Source organism: Rhinolophus sinicus, linkage group LG05, assembly GCF_036562045.2.
Source record: "Rhinolophus sinicus isolate RSC01 linkage group LG05, ASM3656204v1, whole genome shotgun sequence".
NCBI classification, from domain to species: Eukaryota; Metazoa; Chordata; class Mammalia; order Chiroptera; family Rhinolophidae; genus Rhinolophus; species Rhinolophus sinicus.
In genome coordinates, this window is record NC_133755.1 from 170,467,302 (window position 1) to 170,494,034 (window position 26,733).

Sequence of the window (26,733 nt, forward strand, 5' to 3'; positions counted from 1 at the left end):
TTGTTGTGAATCATCATCACAATTAATTTTAGAAGGTGTTTATCACCTCAGAAAGCAACGCTGTACCCATTAGTCATCACTTCCCAATTCCCCCATCCCTCCACCCCAAGCCATAAGCAACCATTAATGTATTTTCTGTCTCTACAGAGTTGCCTGTTCTGGACATTTCCTATAAAGGGATCATGCAATGTGTATTTCCACAGTCTTTTTAAACATCACTATTGTCAGCACTGGTCAGGTGAAGTGGCAAATTGTCACTACTGTGGTGGAGTTACTATTGGAAATTCCTGAGGGCAGGAACTGGTTTGTTTTTTTAAGACTGCCTTTTTAGAGCAGTTTTAGGTTCACAGCAAAATTAAGAGGGAGGTACAGAAATTTCCAATATATCCCCTATAGACTGGATGATTTTCATCTTTGTGAACAGTGGTCTGTATTCAGTAGTGTCCGATGAATGTTAAATGAATGATCCCCAATTTATAATAAGACAAATAAGCCTCCATATGGTTTTATGACTTCCCTTCGTCATCACAGCAATAGGTGAATAGGCCATTCAAATCTCGTTTCCCATATTTATATGCTTGTATTAGGCATTACTTCTGTGACTTCGTTTCCTATGTAAATGGTGGTAATACCTACCTCACAGGGTTGTGGAAATGTTAGCTATTCCCATACCAAAAAAGTCATCGCGTGTCAGATGTGGCAATAATCCTACAATGAAAAATATAGACAATAGTATAAGATTAAGAACATGAGCAAACTCCCGGCTCTGCCGCAAAATCAACTGACCTATGAGGACTCTGGACTTGTTTCCCGAGGTTGAAAATCAGGACAGTACTCACTACGTTTGTTAGGATTAAATGAAGTCTCTGTCCAGCACCTAGTACAGTGCTTAGCTGATGGAAAACCAGTGTTTATAATTTGGACTCGTTTTATTCCTACTTGGGAATTATAATCCTTGTAAGATTATAACAAAATATCGGTACTCGTTTTAACAGATGAGGCAGCTATGGTTCACAGAAATTAAGTACTTTGCCTAAAGCTTACAAAGTCCGCATTTGAACTCCAAGGCCCCACATTCTTCATTGGTAGGCTGCTTCAGCCTAACCCAAGCCGTTATCCAGGTCTGCCACACAGAAAGCCCTTCCAGGAAGCAACCTGCCACCTGAGGGCAGGGCGGCATCAGCATCCTAGTCAGAGGAAAGATGTACCGGCTCAGGGCAGGGCCTGAGCTCCACCCTGTGGCCCACCCTCCTCTGATTTTTATTGCTAGCCACATTTCGAGTAGTAAGGCAAATGCCTAAAAGCCTGCCCTTGGCGTCCTGGCAACTCCCACAAGCGGCCCCTTGTCCCGTAGGCCCCCGCCCTCCCATCCTCACGGCCTCTAGGTGCAGTGCCCCCTAGGGGCTTCTGGTCCCGCTGAGGAGGAAGAGACCGGTCCTTCCTGCCACTGGCGGGTTACCGGCTGGACCTGGTGCTTCTCCTTGGCGCCCGCCCCCGGGGAGGAACTTGCTGTCGCCTCGCCCCCGTGTTCTGCAGCCTCATCTCCGCGTGGCGGGAGGACCTGCCAACCCTCGCTCGCGCCGCCTCGCCGCCACCTCGCTGCACCGCCCGCGCCATGAGCGCGCGCCTGCCGCTCTTCCTGCGCCAGCTCCGCCGCCCGCCTCAGCCCGCGGGCCCGCCGCGTCGCCTCCGAACGCCCTGTCGCGCCAGCAGCGGCGGCGGCGGCGGATGTGGCGGCGGCGAGGGCCTGCTAGGGCAGAGGCGGCAGCAGAATGCCCAGGCCGGGAGCAGCCGCGGCCGGGGCAGCCGGGCGCCCCCGGCGGGGAACTCGATCGTCAGGTGAGTGTCCGGCGCTCGCCGCTGTCCAGGGCCCCAGAGGCGGCGGCCGGGGACCCTGGGGGTGGGAAGGCCGGAGCGCTAAGGTCTCGGCGGGGGACCGGGGGGTCTCCGTGGAGGCTTTTGCGGGGCGCAGGGAGGCGAGTGCTTGGTGCCAACTTGTTAGGGGCGCTGGCGGGCAGGGAGGGAGGGGGGGCGCGGGCACCGGCAGGGCGGGCCCGGCGCGCGGGAAGACCGACGGGGGCATCCCTGGGCGAGGGGTCCCCCGGCAGGCGCTGCGGAGCTCAGACGGCACTCACGTGCGCCGTGGGCGCGGGCTCTGTTGCTACGGCGCGGGGCGCGGCCTGGGCAGGAAAGGGCGGAGGGCGAGAGGCGGGAGGTGGAAGGCGGGAGGCAGAGGGCGGGAGGCGGGTCGGGATCGCGGATGCCGACGCGGTGCGATCTCCGAGCTCCGTAGAGTGTGTGGGGCCCAGGCCTGGCTCCTGCCCACGCAGGGGCTCCGCGTCTGGAACGCTGGCTGCTAGCGGCTCCCTGTGGGGGTGAGGTTTGCCCTCTCCCGAAACGCCGCCACCTTCTGCGAGGGAGCGAGCGTGTTTTGGAGTTGCACCATTTTTTTCTGAACAAGTTAACGTGGAGCCCGGCCTACCCGATAATAAGGCGGGCGCGGCCTGAGAAGTCGGTGCGGACGCGTTTCCAGCATCGCTGCGTGGTGGGCAAGGAATCCCCTGCGCAGCTGTGTTTCAGAAGTTCTCTCCCGACCCACTGGCGAACTGGGAGACTGGGAACGAGTCTTCCCCTGACTCCACCTGAGATGCCATGTGCCTCCGTCCCCTCCCCCCACCACGCCTCCCCCCTCCCCCCACCACGCCTCCACCCTCCAGTCTTCGGCCCTCCTGACCCTCAGTGGGAGAGAGAGGGAAGCGCCTTCTCAGGCCCTTCCTGGAGAAGTGTGTTAACGGGGGGACCTAGACTATGTAGAGTGAAGCGCTCGGGCACATCTGGAGGTGGCTGGAAAGCCCTTGCCTGCCTCCCCACCCCGAACTAGGATTCCTAATTCCATGTCACTGGACAAGCTGTTCCACCTCCATCCGTTCACATCCTCTTTTGTTTTCCTTCTATCCTTCATTCTAAAAGTGGTTGCCTTTCCCCTCTGTTTCCAAGACTCTGTGATGTGACAGATGACTCTAAAGAGCCCTTTGTTTAGTTTACCTGGTCTTTCTGAATGTTGTAGTTACTTTAGGTCTCTTCAGGTCATTAGATTTTAATGTCATCAGTTTATAGCAGAGGTCCTCTTGATGGGTGAGAGTCTGAGGACAGTATGGGAGGCAAAACCACCATCCCATCACCCTGTTTTATTTTCTGGGTAGCTCTTATCACTACTTGAAATTTTCTCGTTCATGTATTATCTGTCTCCTCCACCTGGAATGAAAGCGCTTTGGGGTCAGGGGCTTTTTCTCTCTTGTTCACTGCTAGATCCTTTCTAGTGGAGAGTGCCTGGTTTAGGGAATGGACCTGTGGCATGGTTGGTGATTGAATGACAATATTTGGGTAATTCTTGGGTTTTATTCATGCATGTTCTTTCATTTAAAGCAATGGCTGATTGAGAGATTAGAATGGTCAATAGGGGGCCTAAGTTAGGCTCCTGTTGCACTGGGCTGGCCAGACCCTCACTGCAGTGGAGGAAAAATGTTAGTGTCTACTGCAAAGGGTTATGGCAAGAGTTACATGAGAGAACGTAAACTGCATAGTCCAGGAACTGGCACAGCACATACTATGCCCTAGACAAATGGTGGCTATTATGTTTATTTTTACAGCATTCTAAGCCAGGAGTTGGCAAACATTTTCTGTAAAGGACTAGCCAGCAAATATTTTAGGTTTTGCAGGCCAAAAGGCAAAAATAGAACATACTGTGTAGGTACTGTGATGTGAGGAAAAACACAGTTTTACAGTTTTTATTGGTGAAATTCAAAATTTTATTTATGGACAGTGACATTGGAATTTCATATATTCACATGCCACAAAATATTTTTTTTATTTGTTTTATTGGGGAACAGTGTATTTCCAGGGCTCATCAGCTCCAGGTAGTTGTCCTTCAGTCTAGTTGTGGAGGGTGCAGCTCAGCTCCAAGTCCAGTCACTGTTTTCAATCTTTAGTTGCAGGGGGCACAGCCCACCATCCCATGTGGGAATTGAACCCGGCAACCTTGTTGTTAAGAGTTCACGCTGTAACCAACTGAGCCATGCGGCCGCCCCTACAAAATATTATTTTGAAATATTTTTTAACCAGTTAAAATACAAAAGCCATTCTTAACTCCCCTTCTCAACTAGAAGAAGAAAGTTTTATACAATACAAGATGTGATCGAAAGATACAGTGAATGTTTAAATTTTAAAAATTTGTTACGGTGAAAGACATATTGCCATTAATCCCCCTCAAAATACTCCCCTTTGCTTCGAACACACTTATCCCATCCTTTTTGTCCCTTTCTGAAGCAGTTCTGGAAGTCCTCTTTCGTGAGTGTCTTTACTTCAGTCTCCATCATGACAGTGCTCTGTCACACATCACTTCTTGTATGGCAATTTCTGTCAAATAAAAATATTACGGTGTGTCCTCATTCATCTTATTCACCAGATCTGGCACCGTGCGACTTCTGGCTCTTCCCCAAAGGCAAAATGACCTTGAAAGGAAAATGTTTTGAATCAATTCAGGACATTGAGGCAGCCAGGACAGTGTAACTAAAGACACTCACGAAAGAGGGCTTCCAGAACTGCTTCAGAAAGGGACAAAAAGGATGGGATGAGTGTGTTCAAAGTGAGGGGGGGTTAATGGCAATGCGTCTTTTACTGTAATAAATGTTTTTTTAATTTAAACATTCACCATATTTTTTTATCACACTTCGTTTATTACTGCTTCATAGGATTATGGTTAAGAAATAGGCACCTTGCTTTACAATATGACTCCATCACTTAATAACTGTGAGAGTTCGGGCAAGCTGTTTGATCTCAGTCCTTGAAGAACTATACAAAATTGAAACCATAATATCACCTGCTTTATAAGGTTGTTGTGGATATTACTGTACTCTAGTGATTCTTTGAGGCACATTTTTAGTATCTCCCAAACTGGTATTTATCTTTCAGTTGATTGTGGTTTTTAGTTGTTGTTGGTCAGGTGTCAATCACAGCGTACTTGTCATTGCCTGTACCTGTGGGACTTGGCCATAGCTTTGCACATTGCTGTACCTTTTGACTTATGTGGATTCATCTAACAAAACTTTTCTCCAATATAGTCCCCTAAGACTTGGAAGGAAAGGGGAAGTGGGCCTAGCTTAGAAGTCATCTGGAATAGATGTGTCGGAACCTATGTATGTGAGCTCTCGATTTATTTCATGGACAGGCATCAGAAAATTTAAAGAATAAGCTTCTCAAAAGCATAGTGACCTGCCATTTCTGGTGGTGACCATAATCTCCAATGTTTTCTTTATGAAAAAATTAAAACTGACACCAAGCACTGTGAGTCAAAATAGTAACTCAGAAAAGTCAGATCCTGAATGTGAAGAAGTTTTAGGAATATCTCAATTCAATTAAGTTTTTGGCGTGTTTTCCTTTTTATGTCATATATGATTGGTTTATGACCCAAAAAAACTCAGTCTAAATAGGTCTAAAAAATTATTTTAATACACTATGTTAAGATTGTACCCTAGTTTAATTGGCAGCACTTTTTCTTTCTTAGTGGTTTATAAAACAATGGTATGTCTCTCATTCTCTATCTTAAATGGGTATAACATAATAAATAAGATTTAAGCTCCCAGATCAGGCCTGCGTATAAAATAGGAATCAGGAGAGGTTGCTCTAATAAAATACCCCAAAATAACTGAGGACTTGATTATCCAGAGGTAAGCAGTCCAGGGAAGACTCTAAGATACGTCCTCACTGCCGCAGCTCTGCGTAAAAGGCAGCTGCTCAGGTCTCCCAGCCAGCAGGAAGGAAGGAGGGTCAGGTTGCTGGTGCACCTTTCTCTTAGCTGCACATTCCTCATTTCTTTCTGGACAGTGCTCACAGCCTATTGGTCCGAGGTTAGTCATGTGACCTCATCAAACTACAGGCAAGACTTGGAAATGTGCTCTCTAGCAGGGTGGACAGGTGGAGCGAAAACTCAGAAGAGCACAATGCGTGGAAGCATTCATAGGAAGTACCCAGTAATGTAAGCCGTTATTATCAGCTTTAGCATGACTACTGTTACTATTATGTAAAATGTATCCAGTAATTGCCAGTGCAGTGGTTTATTAAATGCTCCACCGTGTTTCCAGCCTGCACTATTTCTTGGAATACAGATGGCTGTCTGTCTTTGAAAGAGACCGGTTTGGAAATCTTCACTGTATTTATTCACTGGTACCTCTTTTGCCTTTGAAAAACTTGAAAAGTTGAAATGTAGAATATTATCAATAAATGGCCTCAGCATTCAGGGATGTACTTAAATTGGTTGTTCTTGATAATGTTATCGTTACTGCCTCCCAGACTCTGGCATGGCCACAGCTAGCTGCAGGGGAGACTGAGAAATGTAGCCATTATTCTGGCAGCCTAAAGCAAATACACATTACAGACGCTCCCTGATTTAAAGTGCCTTCCTGAACTAGACAGAAACAAGGATTCAACTTGGCCCAAATTAGCAGTCTTGAAGGCAAGAAATGGCACCAACACATGGCCCTTGGTCACACGATTGACAGAAGATTTTAGTGATCGTTTATAAGGTGATTTGTAAACTTTCATATATAGTCTCATTTATGCAACACAATAATGCAGTAATTTCACTGGGAATTAAGTTGCTTATCCCCAGTATTTAAAAACAAAACAAATATTTTCACAGAGCACGTACAGTTGCATGCTCTCCTGAGTTGTGTCTTCTAGCCAAGTTGACAATAGAAAAGCTCATCCTGGTTTAGTGTCGAAGCTCTTAAACGTTTACTGAGCACCCCTCTCTCCTCGTCCCCCTGCTTCAGAGCAGTTTCTTCCACTTATGTTCCTCTTCCTCTCTGAAAACCTGGAGAAGCTGACTTGTGTCTCTTTGCCCTTGGCGATTTATTTCTGATGGTATCGGGCTGGACCGTCACCTCGCATTTTTTGAAAGCTGTTATGTGTGTGCAAGACCCCCTCAGAGACAGGAAACAAAATTGAAAGATGATTAAACACTGAAGGCTGGGGACTGCCTTGGCTAAGCCTTTTGTCTTTTATTGTGGGAGGAAACAAAAGCCGACTTCATAGGCAAGTGGAACATTTTGTAGGGATGGTGGTGCAGGTGGTCTCGGAAATCGCTCATCCCAGAGCCTGACGTTCACCCTCGCTAGGTCTGCCCTGCCCTGGGCTGGCACCCCGGTGGCGCTAAGGTGGAGGTGGCCTCTGCTGGTACTTTTAGGAGGTCCAATTGCAGAGTGCGGGGCCCACAGGAATGAGAGGCTCTCTCCCTAAGAGGCCTTGGGAAGAGGATCCAATTCTGGTACAACCCCAGTATTTCTGCAGCGTTTCCTTCACTTTCCCTTCCGTCCTTGACCTCCCATGCCTCCCTCCTTTCCTCCCTTCCTTTTTAAAAATGTTTATAAGAGTTTATTTGAGCCAAAGTGACTACACATGCTGGAGAGCAAGAGCTCCGATGCTCCTGCCATTCCTTCTCTGGACTCTGGGACTTGGAATTTGCTCTGACCCCCACTTCTCCCACAGCACGCCCCCTCCCGAACTCCCTGTCTTCATTACCCTCCGTCCACCAATGTTTGCTTTCCCCATGAACCCCTTTTTCTGGAAAGGAGAGCATACGATGGAAGAAGGAGATTATTTCACTTCTGAAGAAACCTAAACTTTTCATTATAGTAGACTTGGAAAATATAAGAGAAAAACTCACCCGTAGAAGATTGCTGTTGACATCTGGTTTGTGAATCTCTGCTTATTTTTAAAATTAGATTGTCACATTTTACACTGTGCTAGTGTTTCATGGTTTCATTGTTAAACGCCCTCCCGTTCCCCCTTGGAGCCCATCCTTATGTTGTCTAATCATTCTCCTTTACAGTAATGAACTTTCTAAAGAACTGTGTTGTACCCATCCTATCTAGTCATTAACAATGATATGCTATGTTGTTTTTCTTTCTCAATGTAGAGAAGTCATTCAGAATTCGAAAGAAGTTCTGAGTTTATTGCAAGAAAAAAACCCTGCCTTTATGCCGGTCCTTGCTATTATTCAGGTAAGCTGATGGCAGGTTGTCCTGTTTTAGGATACCTTCCAATTGTGTATAGTTACCTTCTAAACGACCAGCTGCATTTCTTGTCACGGAGGTCCCATTCAGGCTTCTTGGCGGGAAGAGCGGGCTTTGTTGGAACTGCTGTCATTTTCCCCTTCTTTTGGTCATTTTGCTTCCACAAGGTTACGCTCTGCTTGAGCGTCTTTTATGAGTCTTTTTCCATTTGGTGTGGGGAGCTTTCAGAGGTAGGCACTCACAGAAGTTCCATTGCACAGGGCTTATAGTGGTCCATGTGTGCTCATAAATGCTATCGCATGTAATTTGAAAGCGATAAGGGAGAAAACGTTCCCCTTGTTTTCTGTGGGAGACAGATGCTTGCTGAGCATGGTATTGGGTAACCTTCCTACTAAGACTTTTAAAGCCTGCCATAAGTTTGAAGGGCCAGAAGTTATTACATGTCAGAAGTACTTCCGCATTCCATGTACATCTTTTGGCTGCAGCCCCTTGGTTCCCAACGGCAGTTGGCACTGTTTGCCATTCTTTTTGGCACACCCGTGCGATGACAGGTGCAGGGAAATAATGAGGTGAGCCAAGGCTGTAAACTAACACAGCACAACAGTTGGGCTGCTGCTGTCATTTATTTTTGGCATGGATTAGACATATGAAGATAGCAGCGTCTAGTTCCATGAACGCTGTGATTTTCGAGACTGTAGAGCTATGCTCGAGTCACTTGTATTCTCTGGGGTCTGTCTCCACATCCCCTACAAAGATAGGCCAGTGAGAAGCGTAGAAGGAAAAGTAGATCAGGAGCCTGGGCCTCCTGGGACTCTGGTTTCCATCCCAGGGCAAGTCATCCAACCCCTGTCTTTGGTGCCTTCTGTTTAGAAAGGGATGCTGGCTGGCTATGTGGCCATATATGCTTTGGGGAGGGAGGGAGGGAGCTATAATTTTTAAAAAGTGATTCATTTGAAAGCCTGAGAAACCGATGTGTTGGTAAATACCAGCCATTGGTCCCCTTTTATGAGCAATAAGCTTCCTTTTTTTTTTTTACATTTTCCTTATCATCGTAATTAGATCGCTTATAATCACAAAATTAGTCTCTGTGTTATGTTTGTGCCTTTTCAAGATGTTTTGATGTTGTTATATTCTCCTTACTTCCCTCTCCTAAGGCAGGGGAGGAAAACTTGATGCAGGAAGTAAACCAGAATTTGGCTGAGGAGGTGAGAATTGTTGCTGTTCAAAAATTCATTTTAATTTTTTTGATGATACATTCTCTTACAGTAACAAACTAACCTTGTGTTCTCTTTTCAGGCTGGTCTGAACATCACTCACATTTGCCTTCCTCCAGAGAGCAGTGAGGACGAGGTAAGTACAGCAGCACACGTGAACCTTTATTTTGCTTTCCTCTTTAGACCTAATATACCTGTTAGCATCTGTGGCTGCAACAGGTGGATCCTTTTCTTGTGGCTGAACTTTTAGAGGGAAGAATTCCTGTTTCCCTCTAGTATAAATACTCCTTGATCTATTTGTCCCTCACTGCATCTTTCCACTGAAGACGTGAGCTACGCTGTGGCGACTTTGATTCTGTTTCTTCAGCAATAGCAGCAGCGTCCTCTAGTGAAAATGGTCTGGCTGTCAGTGTCTGCGGATGAGTTCTGGCTTTGCTCTGTCCTGATGGGTTGTTTGCCCTTGGGCCATCATTCCTTTGGCTTCTCTGGGTCACAGTTGCCTTATCAATAGGAACAGGATGATAATCTTCTAGATCTTTTCCAGGCTAACATTCTGTAAATTCTCCAATGGTGTTTTGGGGCAGCTGATAAAAAATACCTCTAGGAACCTTTAGCTGTGGTTGCATGTGATTTAGTTGTCTGCCAGGCACAGCGTAACAGATTTCACTCGTATCATCTCAAGCCTGAGAGAAGCAGCCACCCCCATAAGTATTGGTGAAGAAACTGGACCACTGGCCATGGGTTCCTGGTTCTTCTGTGGCTGGATTTTCTTCAGACTGACTGTGGCAGTGAAACTTTGATTTGACTTTCAGTGATAGAAAACCTCAAACAGCTGAATCTGAAATAACAGAGAAGTTCATTTTTCTTGCACATGAATAACATTTAGAAGCAGGTGTGCTGGCATCACAGAGTCATTAGAAACTCAGGCTCCTTCGATCTTACTGCTCCACCATCTTTGTTGTGCTACCTCATGTCCAAGAAGGCACACTGAACTCTGCATGTCACATCCACATTCTAGCCAGTGTCCAATAAAAAAAGAAATCCCGACTTAGTAAGGGGAGACATAATTCAGAAGAATTATTGCAAGGTGGTGAAATGGACTATTACGTCAGGGAAAGCACTCTGACCACAGGATCCGTAGCCTCTGAGACTTAGGCAGAGGGTTGTTCTTGTCTTTGGAAGGATGGAGAAGGCTAGAAAGAACCCAGTGTGAGAAAATGGGATGAAAGGGTGGCTTGAGGACATAGCAGATCAGACAGTGTTTTACCCTGAGGCCAGCCTGTTCTCAGAAGGGGCTGTCTGCTAACTGGGCTCAGGGTAAGCCAAAGTTTAGGAACCTGGGGAGGGAGAGCCGCTCGCCCAAAGTCTGATTAACAAGCAATTTGTTTGGCTTGATCAGTGGGGACAAATAGTTCTGCTAATCATTTATGAGACTTAAAAAATGGGAATTTGTAGGGAATTTGTCTGGCCTCATCCTAGGTAGATAAGGAAGTATCCGTGAGTCTTATCTAAGTCAAATGTGGAAGGTTTCTTTGCAGTTGAGGCAGGGGGGATGATTTCATAACTGTTCCTGTTTTCCAGGATCACAGGACTCAGTTCAACAAGTTCTTATCACCAGCAAGAAAAAGGAAGGCCAAAGGCCAGACAGGCCCCCTGTCTCTTTCCTTCAGGGGCCTTTCCTAAAAGTCACAATTCTGCTTCCATTCCATTGGCCTGAACCTAATTGCTTGGCCACGATGAAGGGAGGCTAGGAAATGTAGTGTTTACACAAGGTGACCTTAGATCACTTATAATCACAGCTAAAAATCAAGAGTTTATTACTAACTAGGACGGGAAACTGGATATTGGGCAAATAGTTCCATTGGGCAAATAGTTGAAATTTTAGTATATTACAAATATGGACACAGCTACTATACCACTATTAACAACAAAAAAACAACAGAGAAATGTGTTGTTCCTTTGCTGAAGGACACCCATTGTCTGCAGTAGAATTTGCATTTTTTTTTTAGCTTGTTTTGCCACTGGTATTGTAACCCTTGACTTTTTCCCCCCTTGACTTATTTTTTGATAAGGAGTCATTAATACCCTATTTTTCTTTGAAATTCTGATAAATGGGAATTTGTGTGGTATTACTATGTTGGAAAAAGAGTAAAGATGTAAATTTATTAAACTTTTGTCGTGGTTGCTTCTACCATCGTAGTTACACGTAACAATAGTGCCCTCACTTCATTCTGGGTGCTATTTAGATGTCACCCACTCTGATTAGCCCCCGCCTGCCATCACTCTGTCAGTCCTTTACCCTGCTTAACTTGCTCTGTTTTTCTTTATATCATTTACTACTTTCAAAGATTATAGTATAACAATAATAATAATGGTTATTATTATTATTGGTCTTGTCTTTCCCGCTAAAATATAAGCTCCATGAAGGCAGGAATTTTGTTTACACCTCTGTTTACTTAGAACTGGTTAAAGTAGGTACTCAAAACATTCAACAATTGTTGGATTAATGAAAGAACGGTGGAGGAATGAGATAAAATTTTCTTTTTGAATTTTGTACATCAAATAGCGTTTTCTTCTCTTACCATAGTGATTTCTGCTAGGCAGTGACACAAAAATTGTAAACTCACACTGCCTCTTAGTGAGATCCTTATTCATAGGTTAGTAGCTCTCTTATTTATGAACAAATAATATTAAGTGAAACGAATCCTTTCTCTTCTGGCATAAAAATAGGGATAAACAGAGAGGGGACAGAGCATTGCTTATTTAAAGACATAGCTAGCTATTTATTAGCTATTACATTAGCTTCCCAAACTGTACTTTGGTCTTTTTCATAAATAGTAATTTATCTTACTTTCCTATAAGATATCTGTGTTTAGGGTTTCTCTGTCATAAACCTTTGGAAATGCTTTCTGTGTAGCACTCAGTCCAGAGAACATGAAGGCCTGAGTAACAACTTGGATGTCATGATTAGTAAGGTTTTGTTGAACACCTTGTGTTTGAAACACAGGCTTGGCTGGGCCAGGTGGGGTGCCTAAGATTCATGCTTCCTGGCCTCCCTGAAAACTTGGCAGTCCGCTTGGCTTACATATGATTGTTGACAGCGAAACGTCTTTTGCCTATCTAAATTTTATTAACTATTGAGCTTTGGTTTTGTTTTGTTCTGTTCTATTCTGTTCTGGCAGAGAGTAGAGCGATAAGAAAGACCAAGAAGTCACGAAACAATTCAGCCAAGCTTTTTTTGAGCTTTTATAAACATTGTGAAAAGAGAAAATAGACTTCCGTGTTGTGCTTTACACCAAATCGTCAACAAGGAGTAAAAAACAAACTACAATAGATGCATATTTTTTGACTCTGTGTTTTTCTATAAAGCTTCCTTTGTTGATTTTTGCAAAACAGATTTTCATTGTTTCCTCTTCAGATTATAGATGAAATCTTGAAGATTAATGAAGACATCAGAGTGCATGGTCTTGCCCTTCAGATCTCTGAGAACTCATTTAGCAACAAAGTCCTCAATGCCCTGAAGCCAGAAAAAGATGTAGATGGGTAAGATAATGTAAAGGAAAACAATCAACTCTAATTGCTAAATGAGTTTTTTCTACTGTGATTATTTTATTCCACTCTTTCAACTATGTCAGTAATTGAGAGGAAAGAAATCATTGTAATACTTAATATAATTTAAAATTGACTATCATTTAAATAATAATATTTTGGGAGTTTGAGAATTTTTATTCCTTGATCCACCTGCTTTATTTTTTTTAATTATTTATTTTTTTCAGTTATAGTTGACATTCAGTGTTGTTTTATATTACTCTCAGGTGTACAGAATAATGGTTAGACATTTATATAATTTATGCAGTGATTTCCCCCGATTAGTCTAGTACCCACCTGGCACTATACGTAGTTGTTGCCCCATTATTGACTATATTCTCTATGCTGCACGTTACATCCCAGAGACGAGTTTGTATTTCTTAATCCCTTCACTTTTTTCACCCAGTCCCCCACCTCCTCCACTCCCCACCCCCGGCAACCATCGATTTGTTCTCTGTATCTGTAAGTCTGCTTTTGTTCTGTGTGTTCGTTTATTTTGTTCTTTAGGTTCCACATATAAGTGAGACCATACAGTATTTGTCTTTCAGTATTTGAAATAAGTCTGACTTATTTCACTTAGCATAATACCCTCTATGTCCGTCGTGTTGTCGCAATGGTAAGATCTCATTCTTTTTTACGGCTGAGTAATATTCCATTGTATGTGTGTACCACATCTTCTTTATTCAGTCATCTGTTGATGGGCAGTTGGGTTGCTTCCCTATCTTGTCCATTGTAAATAGCACTGCAGTGAACATAGGGGTGCATATTCATATGTCTTTTCCAATGAGTTTTTGGTTCCTTCAGATAAATACCCTGAAGTGGAATTGCTGAGTCCTAAGGTAGTTCTATTTTTAATCTTTTGAGGAACCTCCAAATCATTTTCCATAATGGCTTTACCAATTTGCAGTCCATTGGGGGCTTTTTGAATTCTGTCTGAGAATATTACGTATTTTGGAAAACATACTTGCCCTTTTGTAGTACAGAACCAGAACACCCCAGGTCGTCCCAACTCATAGGAACCAGGCAACTTTTCCTGAGGGGCTGCTCTAAGAAGCTAATGGTTATTATTCCTGCCCACTCTTTGTATTTAATTATTTAATATATTCTACCTACCCAACCCTGACTTGGATGTTTTTTCAGATTAATCCATGTAAATTACAGATGAGTGACTTTTGATCCAGTTTTGATTTACCTGTTGCCTTATTTTTTATTTCAGAGTAACAGATATAAACCTGGGGAAGTTGGTGCGTGGGGATGCCCATGAATGTTTTGTTTCACCTGTGGCCAGAGCTATAATTGAACTTCTGGAAAAGTCAGGTATGATGTTCCTTCAGAAATGCTGCTATTTTCTATTTATTGGTATTTACATTATTTTTCAATAAGGATTTATTTCTAGAATGTCAAGATTCTAATTGAAACATGGAAGTAATACTCAGTGTTGGCTTTATTTTTATCATCTTTTGGAAGATATGAATGACTATGGCAAATTTTTCTAATAAGATTAACTATATTATATTTTAAAAGAGAAATTGGTAAAGATAAATGATTAACCTGTTTTAAACAAATTCTCAGTTTTTCTTCATGAAAATAACCACAATTAAAAATGTTTCAAGTTTCAACTCATATCTGTCAATATGTAGACCTAGATAATACATTTAAGTCTTAAATGAGGAAAATTTTAGATATAGTTTAGGGTATAGAAACCTAGATTGGGATTTATCGGTGAGCAGTTTCTCTTTGAATAATCAGTATTTCATTCCCATCATTCTTTCCCTGACCTTGCACTTCTATGTCAGTGACACGGAAATGAGTAATTTCTATTGGTTATTAAAGTTAATGATAAGTAAATTGCTAATGAGCGTTTCATGTATTTGAGGACTTTCTAGCTGAGTGCAAAAAAATTCAGCTTACTAAATTTTTCTCAATTCCAGCTTGAGTGAAAAAAAAGCAAATGCCCTTCCCTCTCACCTGAACAAGCAACAATCAAACAAAAATTCCAAAATACATACCAAAGTTCTATTAGAAGATCAACTTTCAAGATTTACCTTTAAGACATTGGCCATTAAGCTCAAATCTCGGAGATAATCCATAGACGGTGTTTTTCCATCATGTGGGTTATCAGGGTGATGATTCTCAGTCCCTCTACCATAAAAGTTGCCAAGAAAGAGGAAGTTATGGCTTCTAGTCATTATCGGTTGGTGCTCAGAGGGCCAGGTTTTCAAAGGCTCTTTTCCTTACGGGAAAGCTGTATGGGAGGAAAGCATTGACGTTTTGGTTGTGACACTGATTTTCATTTGGTGGGCAGGTGTCACCTTAGATGGAAAGAAGATCTTGGTAGTAGGAGCCCATGGGTCTTTGGAAGCCGCCCTACAATGCCTGTTCCAGAGAAAAGGGTCGATGACAATGAGCTCCCAGTGGGAAACACCTCAGCTTCAAAGCAAGGTGAGCATCATCCCGGTGGGCAATATAACCTTAAATGCTTATATTAGAAGAGGACAAGAGCTGGAAGTATAGAAGCTAAGCGCTGAACGTAAGAAGTTGGAGAAAGAACAGCAGAAAATCTCAAAGGGTGAAAACAATAAAGAGCATAGATTAATGAAATAAAAAAAACCACACACAAATACATATGAGAGATTATCAACAAAGCCATAAGTTGTTTCTTGGAAAAGTCTAGCAAAATAGACACACCACTAGCCAAAATAATTAAGAAGAGAAAAAACACCAGCAATATTAGGAATGAATGAGGGAATGTAACCACGGGAACAAAACTTACTTTTAAAAAGGATAATATGAACAACTTTATGCTGGTAAATTTGAAAATTTCTGTGAAATGAAAACTTTCCTAGAAAATGTAACTTGCAAAATGGATTTAAGTAAAATTAAATTGACTTATATAAAGACGTTCAATCAGTCTACCCACCAAACAAACAAACAGAAAGGCAAGGGGTGGTTTTATAAATGAGTTCAACCAGTCAAAGAACAGGTCATAATCTTTTCTCCGGAGAATAGGGAGAAACAGAACTCTTCCCTAACTTGTTTTATGATTGCCCAAACAAGGGACAAGATGCTAAAGACAGTTACAGACGAATTTTACTTAGGAACACAGATGAAATAGTGATTAGCAAAATATTAGAAAACTGAATCCAGCACCAGGTTGGGGTCGTCATAGGATTGCAAGGGTGGTTTAACATCAGATTATCTGTTAGTGTCATTCACATTGTCAGATTAAAAACTACTGTCACCGCAGTAGATGAAGAAGAGTTATTTGACATCATCTAGTATCCTTTATGATACTTTCCTAGAAAGCCCCTTAGACTAGGAATGTAAAGGGATTCCTTAATTCTATAAAACTTCTATAAAAAGTTCTAGCAAGTGTCTCATTTAATAGTGCAATATTAGAAACTTTTTTTTTAAAATTAGGAAAGACAAGGTGCCTGTTATCAATATTCCTTATCAGCACTGTATGGGAATGTCGAGCAGTACCAGGAAGGAATGGAGGGAGGGAGGGAGGGAGGGAGGGAAGGAAGGAAGGAAGGAAATTTTTAATGATTGGAAAAGAAGATAGCAAACTGTTATTAATCCTCAATGATATAGTTATCTACATAAAAAGCCCAAAATAATTTATTTAAAAATAAGAGAATTAATAAGAGTTCAGCTGGGTTCTTGGGTATAAAATGAAGATGCAAAAATCAATTGCATTTCTAAACACCACACCCACAGTTAGAAAATCAAATTTTTAAAAAATGTAATTTCTGACAGCAGTGAGAATATAAGGCGCCTAGGAATAAATTTAACAAAAGTTATTTCTGATCTTTTGAAAGAAATTATATAATTTTGATGAAACTCATTAAGATGACCCAAATAAAAGCAGAAATACCATGTTCATGGATAAGACTCAGTATCTTAAAGACATTGTTTCTTTCCAAATTAATCTGTAAATTTGAATCAAAATCCTGACAGAACATTGCTTTATAGAATTTAACAAGATGATTCTAAAATTTATATGGAAGCACAAGGACAAAAACAAGACAGTTTTGAAAGAAAACTAGAGCTATAAATATGTGTATAAACAGAAGAACATTTTAAAAACAGCGTTCATTGAAAAAAAGCAAGGTTGTTGCAGAAGGATGTTATTTCATTTCATGAACACCATTTATGTAAGCTCTAAACACAGTACTACTATATAGTATATATATTTTAGGGCTGCATACATATAAAGTATAAAGAAATGAATGAGAACTATGAACCAAATTAGGAAACTATGGACAGGGACAAAGATGTAGATGGAAAGGAGACTTGGGGACCTTCACTTACACTGGTCATGTCTTTTGTCTTAAACTGTGCAGTGGGTAAGGTATCCAGGTGTGCTATATTCTTTTGCATTTTCATGTCTGAAATAGTTAATAAAGTTTTCCATTTCAAAAAAATGACAATGCATTTCACAAATTTCGAGCAAAGTGAAGTTGAAAACGCGTTAAATACAATAGATTAGTGCAGAACAAAATCTCCATGATGGTGTACCTCGTATCTCTGTGTGAGAATGGAAACAAGCCACTGTGGTCCTGGCCAGAGGAGGTGGGCATCTCCTCCGAGACGTACAATGTTTGAGTGGCAGGTGGATCAAAGATCTTTCATTCTTTCTTAAGACAGTTCAGGAAGGTGGTTTGGCAATTAATTCAACTGAAACCTATGTGCTTTTTGAGCAGTCACCACATGGTGGCAGCCTACTCAAGGAAATTGAAGGGCAGCGTGTTGTAATTTAGAGTGGCCCAGAATTTTTGAGTTGGGAGCTTAGTGGAAGAGGAAAATAAACCTTGCCCCGAACTGAACAGCTGTGGTGGAAGAGAGAAAAGAGCCTTCATTGGCAATTGAATGTTTTCACAGCTGTCACAGATACTTTTGCTATTTGTATCTGTATTTTTGAAAAACAAAGACATCTTTTAAAGTACTTTTTTATTATGGAAATAAATCACCTGACTTCTTTGGGATCAGTCTCATTCTAACTTTAAGAACGATTAAGTAGCTTTACTCTCTAGAGAATCTAGAAATTGGGTAGCATTCCTGTTTTTCTAAGTCTGAGGTTTTCTCTAATAGCTCATGTTGCACACACGTTTTATTCCTAAGTCCTTGGTACTTAAAACAGCACCCCTGTCAATTTTAGAGCCAGTCAACTTTCACACTTTCTATTGCTTTATCTTAGAAGCCAAAAATGTGGAAAGAAAGCTTCAGGGTTTCCCATACATGTCTTTGAAATTTCTTTGGTGTCTGGTTTTTGGCCCCCTCTACCTGGCCTACTTAGAAAGGACAGGCTGCCATCCTACTGCAAAATAAAGCCTGTATCTTCCCGTTTTTCATGCCATCAGCTATCACGTCACTAGTCACTTACCTTCCCGTCAGTGTGCCTCCATGCTTCTACCTGACCTTTGATTTTTCACTACAACTATATTTTATTTGTAAAACACAGGCCATTGCTGGGCCTTGTTTCAGAGGGTCAGCAGTCCCTCTGCAGACCACCATGGTGGCAGTTAACATGGTACAAAATGCACCTGGCTCAGGTTAGCATCCTGGGGCACCCGACTGGCACAGGCTGTGTCTACTCCTGCCACATGCTGTGAAAAATATGAACATGTCAATTTAACAAGAAATTGGGATTTTTATCTTCTAATTTCATCAACAATGAATAATAGTGCATTTTAAGATTATAGTCCATTTAGCTTCTCATTATCAGCAGTGATAAGTGTTTGGGAATGAAAAGGGCAAACAGGCTTATGGGTATTAGGTCAAAGGGAATTTCTTACATGCTTCTTACATGTGTACCTGACATGGGACAAGAATCCCTGTTGGCCATCTAGTTGGGGATTTCCAAAGCCAAGGGCATGATGGCTTTGGGCTTAGGAGGTGACCATACGAGAGTCGTGTCTACCACCTCCTAAACTACATACAGCCTTTCAAGTTTGGGATGACCATTGAGTCATCCAGCCTCCTGCAACCAGTAGGCACTGCTTTCGAAGACAGTAGAGCGTGGGCTTCAATGACAAACCTCTGGGGTCAAGACTTAGCTGATGCTTAACTTCTGTGAACCTGTCTCGTGTGTAGAATGGGAGTCATGATACTCCGTACCTCATAGAGCTGCTGTAAAAATTCAATAATTGTGTAAGTTTGCTCAGCGCAGAACTTGGCACCTATTAACATTCACGTTAATAGCTTGGCTGTTGTTAGTGGTTACTCAGGAAAGACACTGGCAAGTTTCACCATACAGATTGATCCACTACGTGGAAAGGCAGGTGGGCCCATCACAGCATGAGGAGATGGTCTGTGCAGTTCCCCAACAGTATGTGGTGGCAGAGGGAATTAAACCAAAGCAAAATGAAGAGACTGTTCCAGAGAGAGTGGGTGCTCAGCTTCGGCCAGGCCTGCTCCCACTCTGGTCTTCACCAGGAGTGTTATCACCTTTTAGTAATGTAATGGAGAGCCCTTTGCTCTGCAGCTGTGGACTTCTGCCTTCCCGTGATGGCTCTGATACCTGCAAGCCTCTTTCCTTGGCATCACGTCTGCTGGGGATTCCTGCTTTTCCTCCCAGGCCCTACAATTTTGAGGAACAGTTTTGTCGAGTTAGTTACATAGATAGAGCTCCTACCTAAATCTAGGGATATTCTTGGGATAATGATTACGAATGAAATCCTGTGGAACCTGAACATAAGGAACTGAGATTTGCCTTTTCAGAGTTCTAGAGAAAACAGTAGATTTCTATACTTGATAGCTTTATAGCTTATGCCCATCTGAGTGTATCAGTTGAAAATTAAGACTCAGTTTCCTGCTTTGTGTCTGAGCTTTGAGATGTGTTATGCATTTACATGTGGGGGACGGGAAGAATATTTCGGCATTTGTCCAAATTAGCCATGTTTGTTGGAGCGTCAGATGTCAGTGAGCCAGAGCAGCAGGCGTGATGTTTTTGCATAGGGCTAAGGAATCGCCCTCCTTCCTCCTTCCTCCACCTGAACGTAGGCCCCACACTCTGCTTCCCTGGCCCCTGGAATAGAATGACCCCTCTGTGGGGATGGGACAGAACCCTCTGCCCCAGGAGAATTGTCCTAGATTTGGAGATAGCCTCTTCCTCACCCTAATGAGTTCAGCTTCATGCCAAAAGCAATCCAAGGTGAGAGAAAGTTTCTGCATTTAATCCTTGCGAGGCACAGTGGTACCCTTCTGCAGGGAAGAGGGTGACAGGCACCACAGGGGGATTCTGTGCACCCCTCACTCCCCTGAGAGCCTCTTCTGCATCTGTGTTAGAAGAGCTGGACAGCGATGGCGAACGGTCTCCCCTGTGACACATCACATCAGTCCCAACTGTGTGTAAGAAGTCACCTGGAAATCAGAGAACCATTTTGTTTTGGTTTTTTTCTCAGAGGGTCTCATTTCTCCTGAGCGCAGAGATCTTCAAAACTAGTACTAACAGAAGAAGGAAAAAATAGAGGTCTTTCACATTTGAAGGATCGAAGTGTGTAGTTTTTTTGAGCAAAGCTAAATTATCACAACGTCATTTCCAGTTTAAATTCAGTGCTTAGCATGGTTTATAAAAGGCTTTTAAAAGTGTATTGAAAAATTCTAAATATATTTGAATTACATGAAATCTTGGGGGGAAAAAATCTTTTCCAAAGATTGGAAAGGAAAAAAACACACCTAGCTTTTAAACTGGACTAGATTAGTGAGTTACATGGTAATTCTTTTTCTTAAATAAAAAAAAAATTATAGTTTTTCATGCATTTGTCTTTTAAATCCTGTAGGAAATAAAAAGTGTAGTTATAAATCCAAAATGCAATAATACTGCCTTTTCTGGAGATCTTTATTTGTTCATGTGGCTTGGGATTACTGTCTAGTGTCCTTTCATTTCAACCTGAAGGACTCCCTTTCACAGTTATTTAGGGCACATCTAGTGATAATGAGCTTCCTCAGCTTTTATTAATATGCAAATAAATTCATTTCTCCCTCTTTTATTTTGAAGTACAGTTTTGCTGGATATAGAATTCTTGGTTGACAAATTTTTTTCTTCCAACATTTTAAAGATGTCATCCCACTGTCTTCTCCCCTTTAAAGTTTCTGATGAGTGAATTATTCTTTGTAGCAGGAGACGCTACACTTAAACCAGTAACATATTGTAACAGCAATAATGGTAGCTAATTTTAATGGAGTTAGTAGTTACTATGAACCAGGCACTGTCCTTTACTCACATTTTCTATTGATTGTGTACAGTCATCCCATTAGGCAAGACTCATTATCCCCATATCAAAGATGAGGAAACTGAGGCTCCAAGAAGTAAAGAGAGTTTCCAAATATCTATAATTTTAAAATGATGGCAGTAGCACTACAGCCTGTATTTCTAGCCACTGTCCTATGTCAGCTCTTACGCCAGATAATCACATAGTCTAATCTCTAATCTTTAAAACCCAGAAGTACCTGACAGCTCAAATGGTGAACGTTAGAGAGACCAAGACCCAAGATATTAGACTTTTGCTCAGTTCACCATTGTTCTATGCCAATAGTTAATAATCACACAGACTCCCTTTTAAGAGAAGGAAGCTGAACTAGATTGAGTGTTGTTCTCTCCCTGAGGCCTGGGCTTGTCACCACCCCTCCAGGCTCGCTCCTCAGAGGGAAGATGTCCACCCTACTGAGGCTGGGGCAGGGGGGCACCCTGATCAGAGGTGCAGACACGTGGGACGACCTCATCGTGTGAGCCCCTGTGCTCCCCCACCTGTTGTGGGTGGATGGGGAAAATAGTCCCCGACCCCAGGGTACCACAGATCTTGGGGCAAGGAAATACCAAGGTTCCTCAGTAATATGTGACTAAGTGACCTGAGTAATGCTGGTCCCTGGGCTTTGACAGATTTTTGAATATTCAAGAGCTGCAAGTGCCTTTGGGTGTCAGCACCTGTTCTTTTCACTCTTAATTCTGCCTAATCAGTGCACTGCTTATTAACACCAGAGAAGGCAGTGAACAGAACTGTTTAAAAAGCCCCCCAACCAGGCCATTTATATTTAGCAATGTTGAGGAAAGGATTTGTGAGACGATCTATTGAAACTCAGGGACATGTGATCAAGAGGGGGCCGTGTAAAGTCACAGGCTTGGCAGTCTTAGATATTTCAAGCTGTGGATTGCGCAAATGGAGAAGGGCTCCCTGCTGTGTCCTGCAGAGAACAGGCCAGGAACTCTACTCCACCTGCGTATCATCCGCAGTTTTCCTTTCTGCATCAGCGACAGAGCCTGTTTCCATCTTTCACCCCTTCTTCCCCCAGTGTAAATGCGTTGTAGGCTGTAGAATTAGACCACCTTAATCAGAAGGCCTTAAACAATCTATAACAATAATGCACCTTCTATTTGTGTAAAAATTTAGCTTTCATAGCCTTTTCATATATTATCTCATGAATATATGAAAACACCTGAAAACGGGGTGTTGGACAGGATACCTTGACCCTGGTCAATGGTGAAAAGGAGCAGAGCCCGGCTGGAGTCTAGATCTGGTGTCTCCACCTATAGCACTCTTCCCACTGCACCTCCCTCCTTTCTGTTGAATGCAACTTCCACACTTTCCAGAGGAGGCAGCGGAGGCCCAGAATGCAGAAATCCTCATGTGCAATACGAGGTTCAGAATTAGAAAGCATAAATGTGTTGGGAAATGCAAAGCTAATTTCCCACCGCCAGTATCAATTTGTGTTAATTTGAACATGCTTTGGGTACACAGGCAGGTGGGTACTAGACTTCTTGGGGGGAATCACTTCGTAAGTTATGTAAATAACTATGCTGTACACCTGAAACTCATACAATATTGAATGTCAACGGTAATTGAAAATATAAATATACAAAAATAAATTTAAAAAATAAAAACTAATAAAGCACGTGGTTAACGGCATAAACAAATCGTGACGGCTGCCCTGCCTCCGTGACGTGTGGCTTGCTAAGTGTTGCTCTGGAACTGTCACGGGAATTTCCTCGTTTTTGTGCTGCATGGTTCTGAGTCTGTCATTAGATTCCCTCCCAACACACACACACACACACACACACACTTTTTCTCATCTCTGCTTTTTCATTTTATTTTTTTCCTAGGATATGAGGAAGGGAATTATTTTTGATGAACCTTTCAAAGTATATCCATTACTAGGTTTGAGGTTACGTTTCCTTTTTACCATCTGTCATAACTTCTGTGAGTATCAAGGTCACTTAAAGAGGGATTGACTATCTTTTCTATCATTTTGAACACAACCCAGAATATCTTTGATTTCCTCCTCTCATACATTGACTAGTAAATATGTAGAATGATGACGTAAAAGGTGAACTTAGGAACATTAGATAAAGGAAGGTCATTTATTGGCCTTTGGGGGAAAAACTGGTAGATAAGTGCTGTAATTATAATCCCTAATCGTCCATTTGGCTTGTACTCATACTGATTTATGAAATAACCACGGGGTAGGTCTTCATTTTAAAGGCCAGTTATCTGTTCTATTGATCATGGATGAGAATGGAAAAAACAAACATACCCAATTCCTGAAAGGAAAAGCCTCCCAGGATGAGGTCACTTTATGAGCATAAAGTGGGGGAACTACCTTTTGCTGAAATTGTCATTCTCCCATCTTGCCAAAGTGTTACAACATCTGAATGAAAATGGTTTGACATTCTTATTTTAGAGTACTTATGCAGCTATTTTAACGTTTCTATTTGATAGTGTGCTTATTATTTCAGGAAAATGGATATGGATCCATAGATATAAAGCAGTAATCCTATGGTGGATGTTCCATTAATTCAAATAAAACGATTAGACATTCTAAGTTAGAATAACTTATGTGTACCCAGGGACTTTGCTCATGAAAACTCTGCCCAAATGAACTCTTCATATGCAGGGAACATACTGGACTCAAATGGCAAGAATTTACCAGGCATGGTTGCTAATGTCCGTTTCTATAGTAAAGTCACTTATGCGTTCCTCCTTGCCAGAAATGGATTTTTTGGCTTTCAGCTTGCTTGGCCATTGGGCGTCATTCAAACCTGTCGGCCACACCCTTTCTCCTTAGCTTTCAGGAAAACACCGTTTTTCTTTTCCTACCTCCTGGGCGGCACCTGAGTCAAGTGATTTGTTCTTCCTCTCTTACAATTTAGGGTGAGCCCTCTCCAGGGATGTACTGTAACCCCTTTTCTTCCCGTTCCATCTATTTCCCTCTGAGCGCTTATCCAAGCTGCTGGTTTTAACTACATCTGCAGGCTGATGTGTAGTGCAGCCTACACCCCAGGCCCCTGCCTCCCCTCCGTTCCCGGCGCTTGGCATCCACCTTCCTCCCAGACATCCCCTCTTGCGTATTTCAGTATTGTGCTTTCCTTGTCACCCACTCCGACGCGGTTCTCCACCCAGCTTTCAGAGAAATCTTCCTAAAACATGTCTGATGGTGGGAGGGCTAAGAAAGTAACCCAGTCTGACAGCTACTTTCCTGTTAATCAAGAAAAGCTCAGCAAATTTGGACATTCGGCACTTACGGAAAGAAAAGTGACCTTTCATAAAAAAACACACACACACAAAAAACACCTAACTTTGTTTAGGACTTTGCTGTGAGATAGTCAGGAAACAGATTTCCCAGATACTCCCTGTCACTCTAATGTACTGTGTAGAACCTTCTGTGGAATATAATGTCATCCATAAAGCCACTTAACCAGGCTCGCAGAAACCACATGGTGTCCCCATTCGCTGAAAGTGGAAGAACAAGTAAGGGGCCACCTCCCTCTCTTCGGAGCCCTCCGTACTTTCTGTGTGTGACAGCTGCCAGCCAACATACAGGGACTGATCAAGAATGCTGGCTGAGCTTAAATACTAGTAAAACCTCCTTTCCACACGGCATGGGCAAAACAAGAAGAATTCGAGTGTTTGTTTCTTTTCTCAGTGGTTTGCCCCGTGCTCCTCCGTATTGAAGAGTCCAGCTCTAAACTCTAGACTGGGACTTTCAGTTCTGAATCCTCAGCAACCTCTGTGTCTGCCCTGAGGGGCACTTGAGAGATGGCAGGTGAAAGTGTGTTCACTAAAGAAGCCTGGATCTCTTTTCTTCTCTGTAATGATTGTAATTTTAGAAGCGTGTCTTTGCTGGAGAAAGCACCTGTTGATTTTTTTTTTTGATTTTTTTTTTTTTAAGTACTGTTCTTCATTTTGAACTTGGTTTTCTGAACTGTGTTGAAGGAACTTTTGAAGGATATAGAAACAGGTTTCATAGGTCTCAGGTAATGTAAAGCACAGTTCTTCAATAATATCCCCCAACCTTTTTTTTTTTTTAACCTATTCAGCTTTTGGTATGTGGCATATACAAATCTCATAGCTGAGATTCTCAAATGTCCCCTCTCGAAACACATTGATAACAGAAGATAAATTCTGTCTTCTAGCTGAGGGTGAGGCTGACTATACTTTTCTGTAGTTTCAATTTGAAAATGCATTTTGTTTGCTAGATACAAAATTATGATGCAAATCACATCTTTTCTCCCTCTGCCCTCTTCGTGTTTTGACACTTGTCCCCACCCCCCGTAAAAATCAGTGAGTTAGAGAAAAACATTTTTCATGTTATCTAAACTCTACAGTACTCCCGTATCTCCACAATAAATGTCTGCATATCTGTGTCTTGGTATTGTTTTAACATTTGGTCTTCTGCCTGGGGAATGGGCGGTTTCTTTAAGCTGCTTCCACTCAGGTCTCAGCAGAGAAAGCAATATTTTGTTATGAGGTAAAGTTTCAAGCCAGGCTCTGGCCAAGGGCTTTCCCATTTGGGAGGAGGAAAGTAGAAACTGCCAGTGAGACGATAATTCTCCTTGAATTTTAGCTCAAAAAATTCTTCCCTGGTCCTCAGGAGGTTATTTATTGATTTAAGCATCTAGCACTTTTCCCTTCCAAAAAGAATTAACAGCTATGATGTGATCATTGCTAAGGGAGGAGATTTTTGTCTTTTCTCTGTGGGATTAACTGTCCCCCAGTTGCTTATTATCACAGCCCTCTTTGGAGTTGTATTTAGGTCTGGAGTTGAGGGGTCAGAATGAGCTTTCGAGATTTATAGGTAATGAAAAGAACAGGTTGCATCAGAGACACCACGTGTAGGAAACTAGGTCTTCTTAGGGGACTTGTGTGAACCTGTGATTCTTGCCCTTTTCCAAAATGAATATTTCAGTCTTCTACGTATTAACTTTTTATAGATGTTTTAACATGTTCTGTTTTTGCTGCTATTGTGCAGAAAAACACAATGGCTTTTCTTATCTACTGATCATTTTCAGCAAGCATTAAACATTTGTGTTTCTCTTGAGGCTTACTATAGTTGAGTATTTGCAGTGGTATAGGTAAATGAAAAAATGCATTTTCCTATTGAGGTGTGTAAAATCCTCTTTCCTCAAGAACACTTTATTCTCCAAAATACAACATCACCCAAAAGTCAAGCTGCTTTTTAAATCTATCTGTAGGAAACATAATGTGGCATTAACACAATTCTTCAAAAATATCTCTGGATTGTTAGTAATATTGGCTCTACACGTCTTAATTCAGTTTCACAGTGTGATCGCTTCTTGGGCTTTTGGCCACGATCAAGTGCAGTTTCACAGTGATGTGGGCCTGTAGCATAAAAAAACAATGGTTCTTTTAGTAGGGACTTGTCTTTTTAATGTGAGTCATACCGTCAATTCACTGAGATACCATTTCAATGAATTCATCTTCTTCCTGTGCCTTAGTAAAGTACGGGGCTGCAGAGCAACAAGCACTGTTTGGCTCATGGGTGGTGGCACTCAATTATGTCAGTTTACTTGGTACTGTTTGCATGATCAAATTGACCAGCTGTTTCTGGGATGTTAACTT

At 42.1% G+C, this 26,733-nt stretch overlaps 1 protein-coding gene across 1 annotated transcript in view; it reads left to right on the top strand.

Moving 5' to 3' along the window:
- The first annotated feature begins 1,409 nt into the window (after nt 1-1,409).
- Nucleotides 1,410-26,733, top strand: part of MTHFD1L (methylenetetrahydrofolate dehydrogenase (NADP+ dependent) 1 like) — a 187,825-nt gene continuing 162,501 nt past the window's right edge. The window contains exons 1-7 of the mRNA XM_074333706.1: nt 1,410-1,839; nt 7,976-8,060; nt 9,227-9,277; nt 9,369-9,422; nt 12,705-12,829; nt 14,091-14,191; nt 15,180-15,316. Of these exons, the coding sequence (XP_074189807.1) occupies nt 1,616-1,839; nt 7,976-8,060; nt 9,227-9,277; nt 9,369-9,422; nt 12,705-12,829; nt 14,091-14,191; nt 15,180-15,316 (777 nt within the window). The 5' untranslated portion in view covers nt 1,410-1,615. The remainder of the gene's footprint in view (nt 1,840-7,975; nt 8,061-9,226; nt 9,278-9,368; nt 9,423-12,704; nt 12,830-14,090; nt 14,192-15,179; nt 15,317-26,733) is intronic.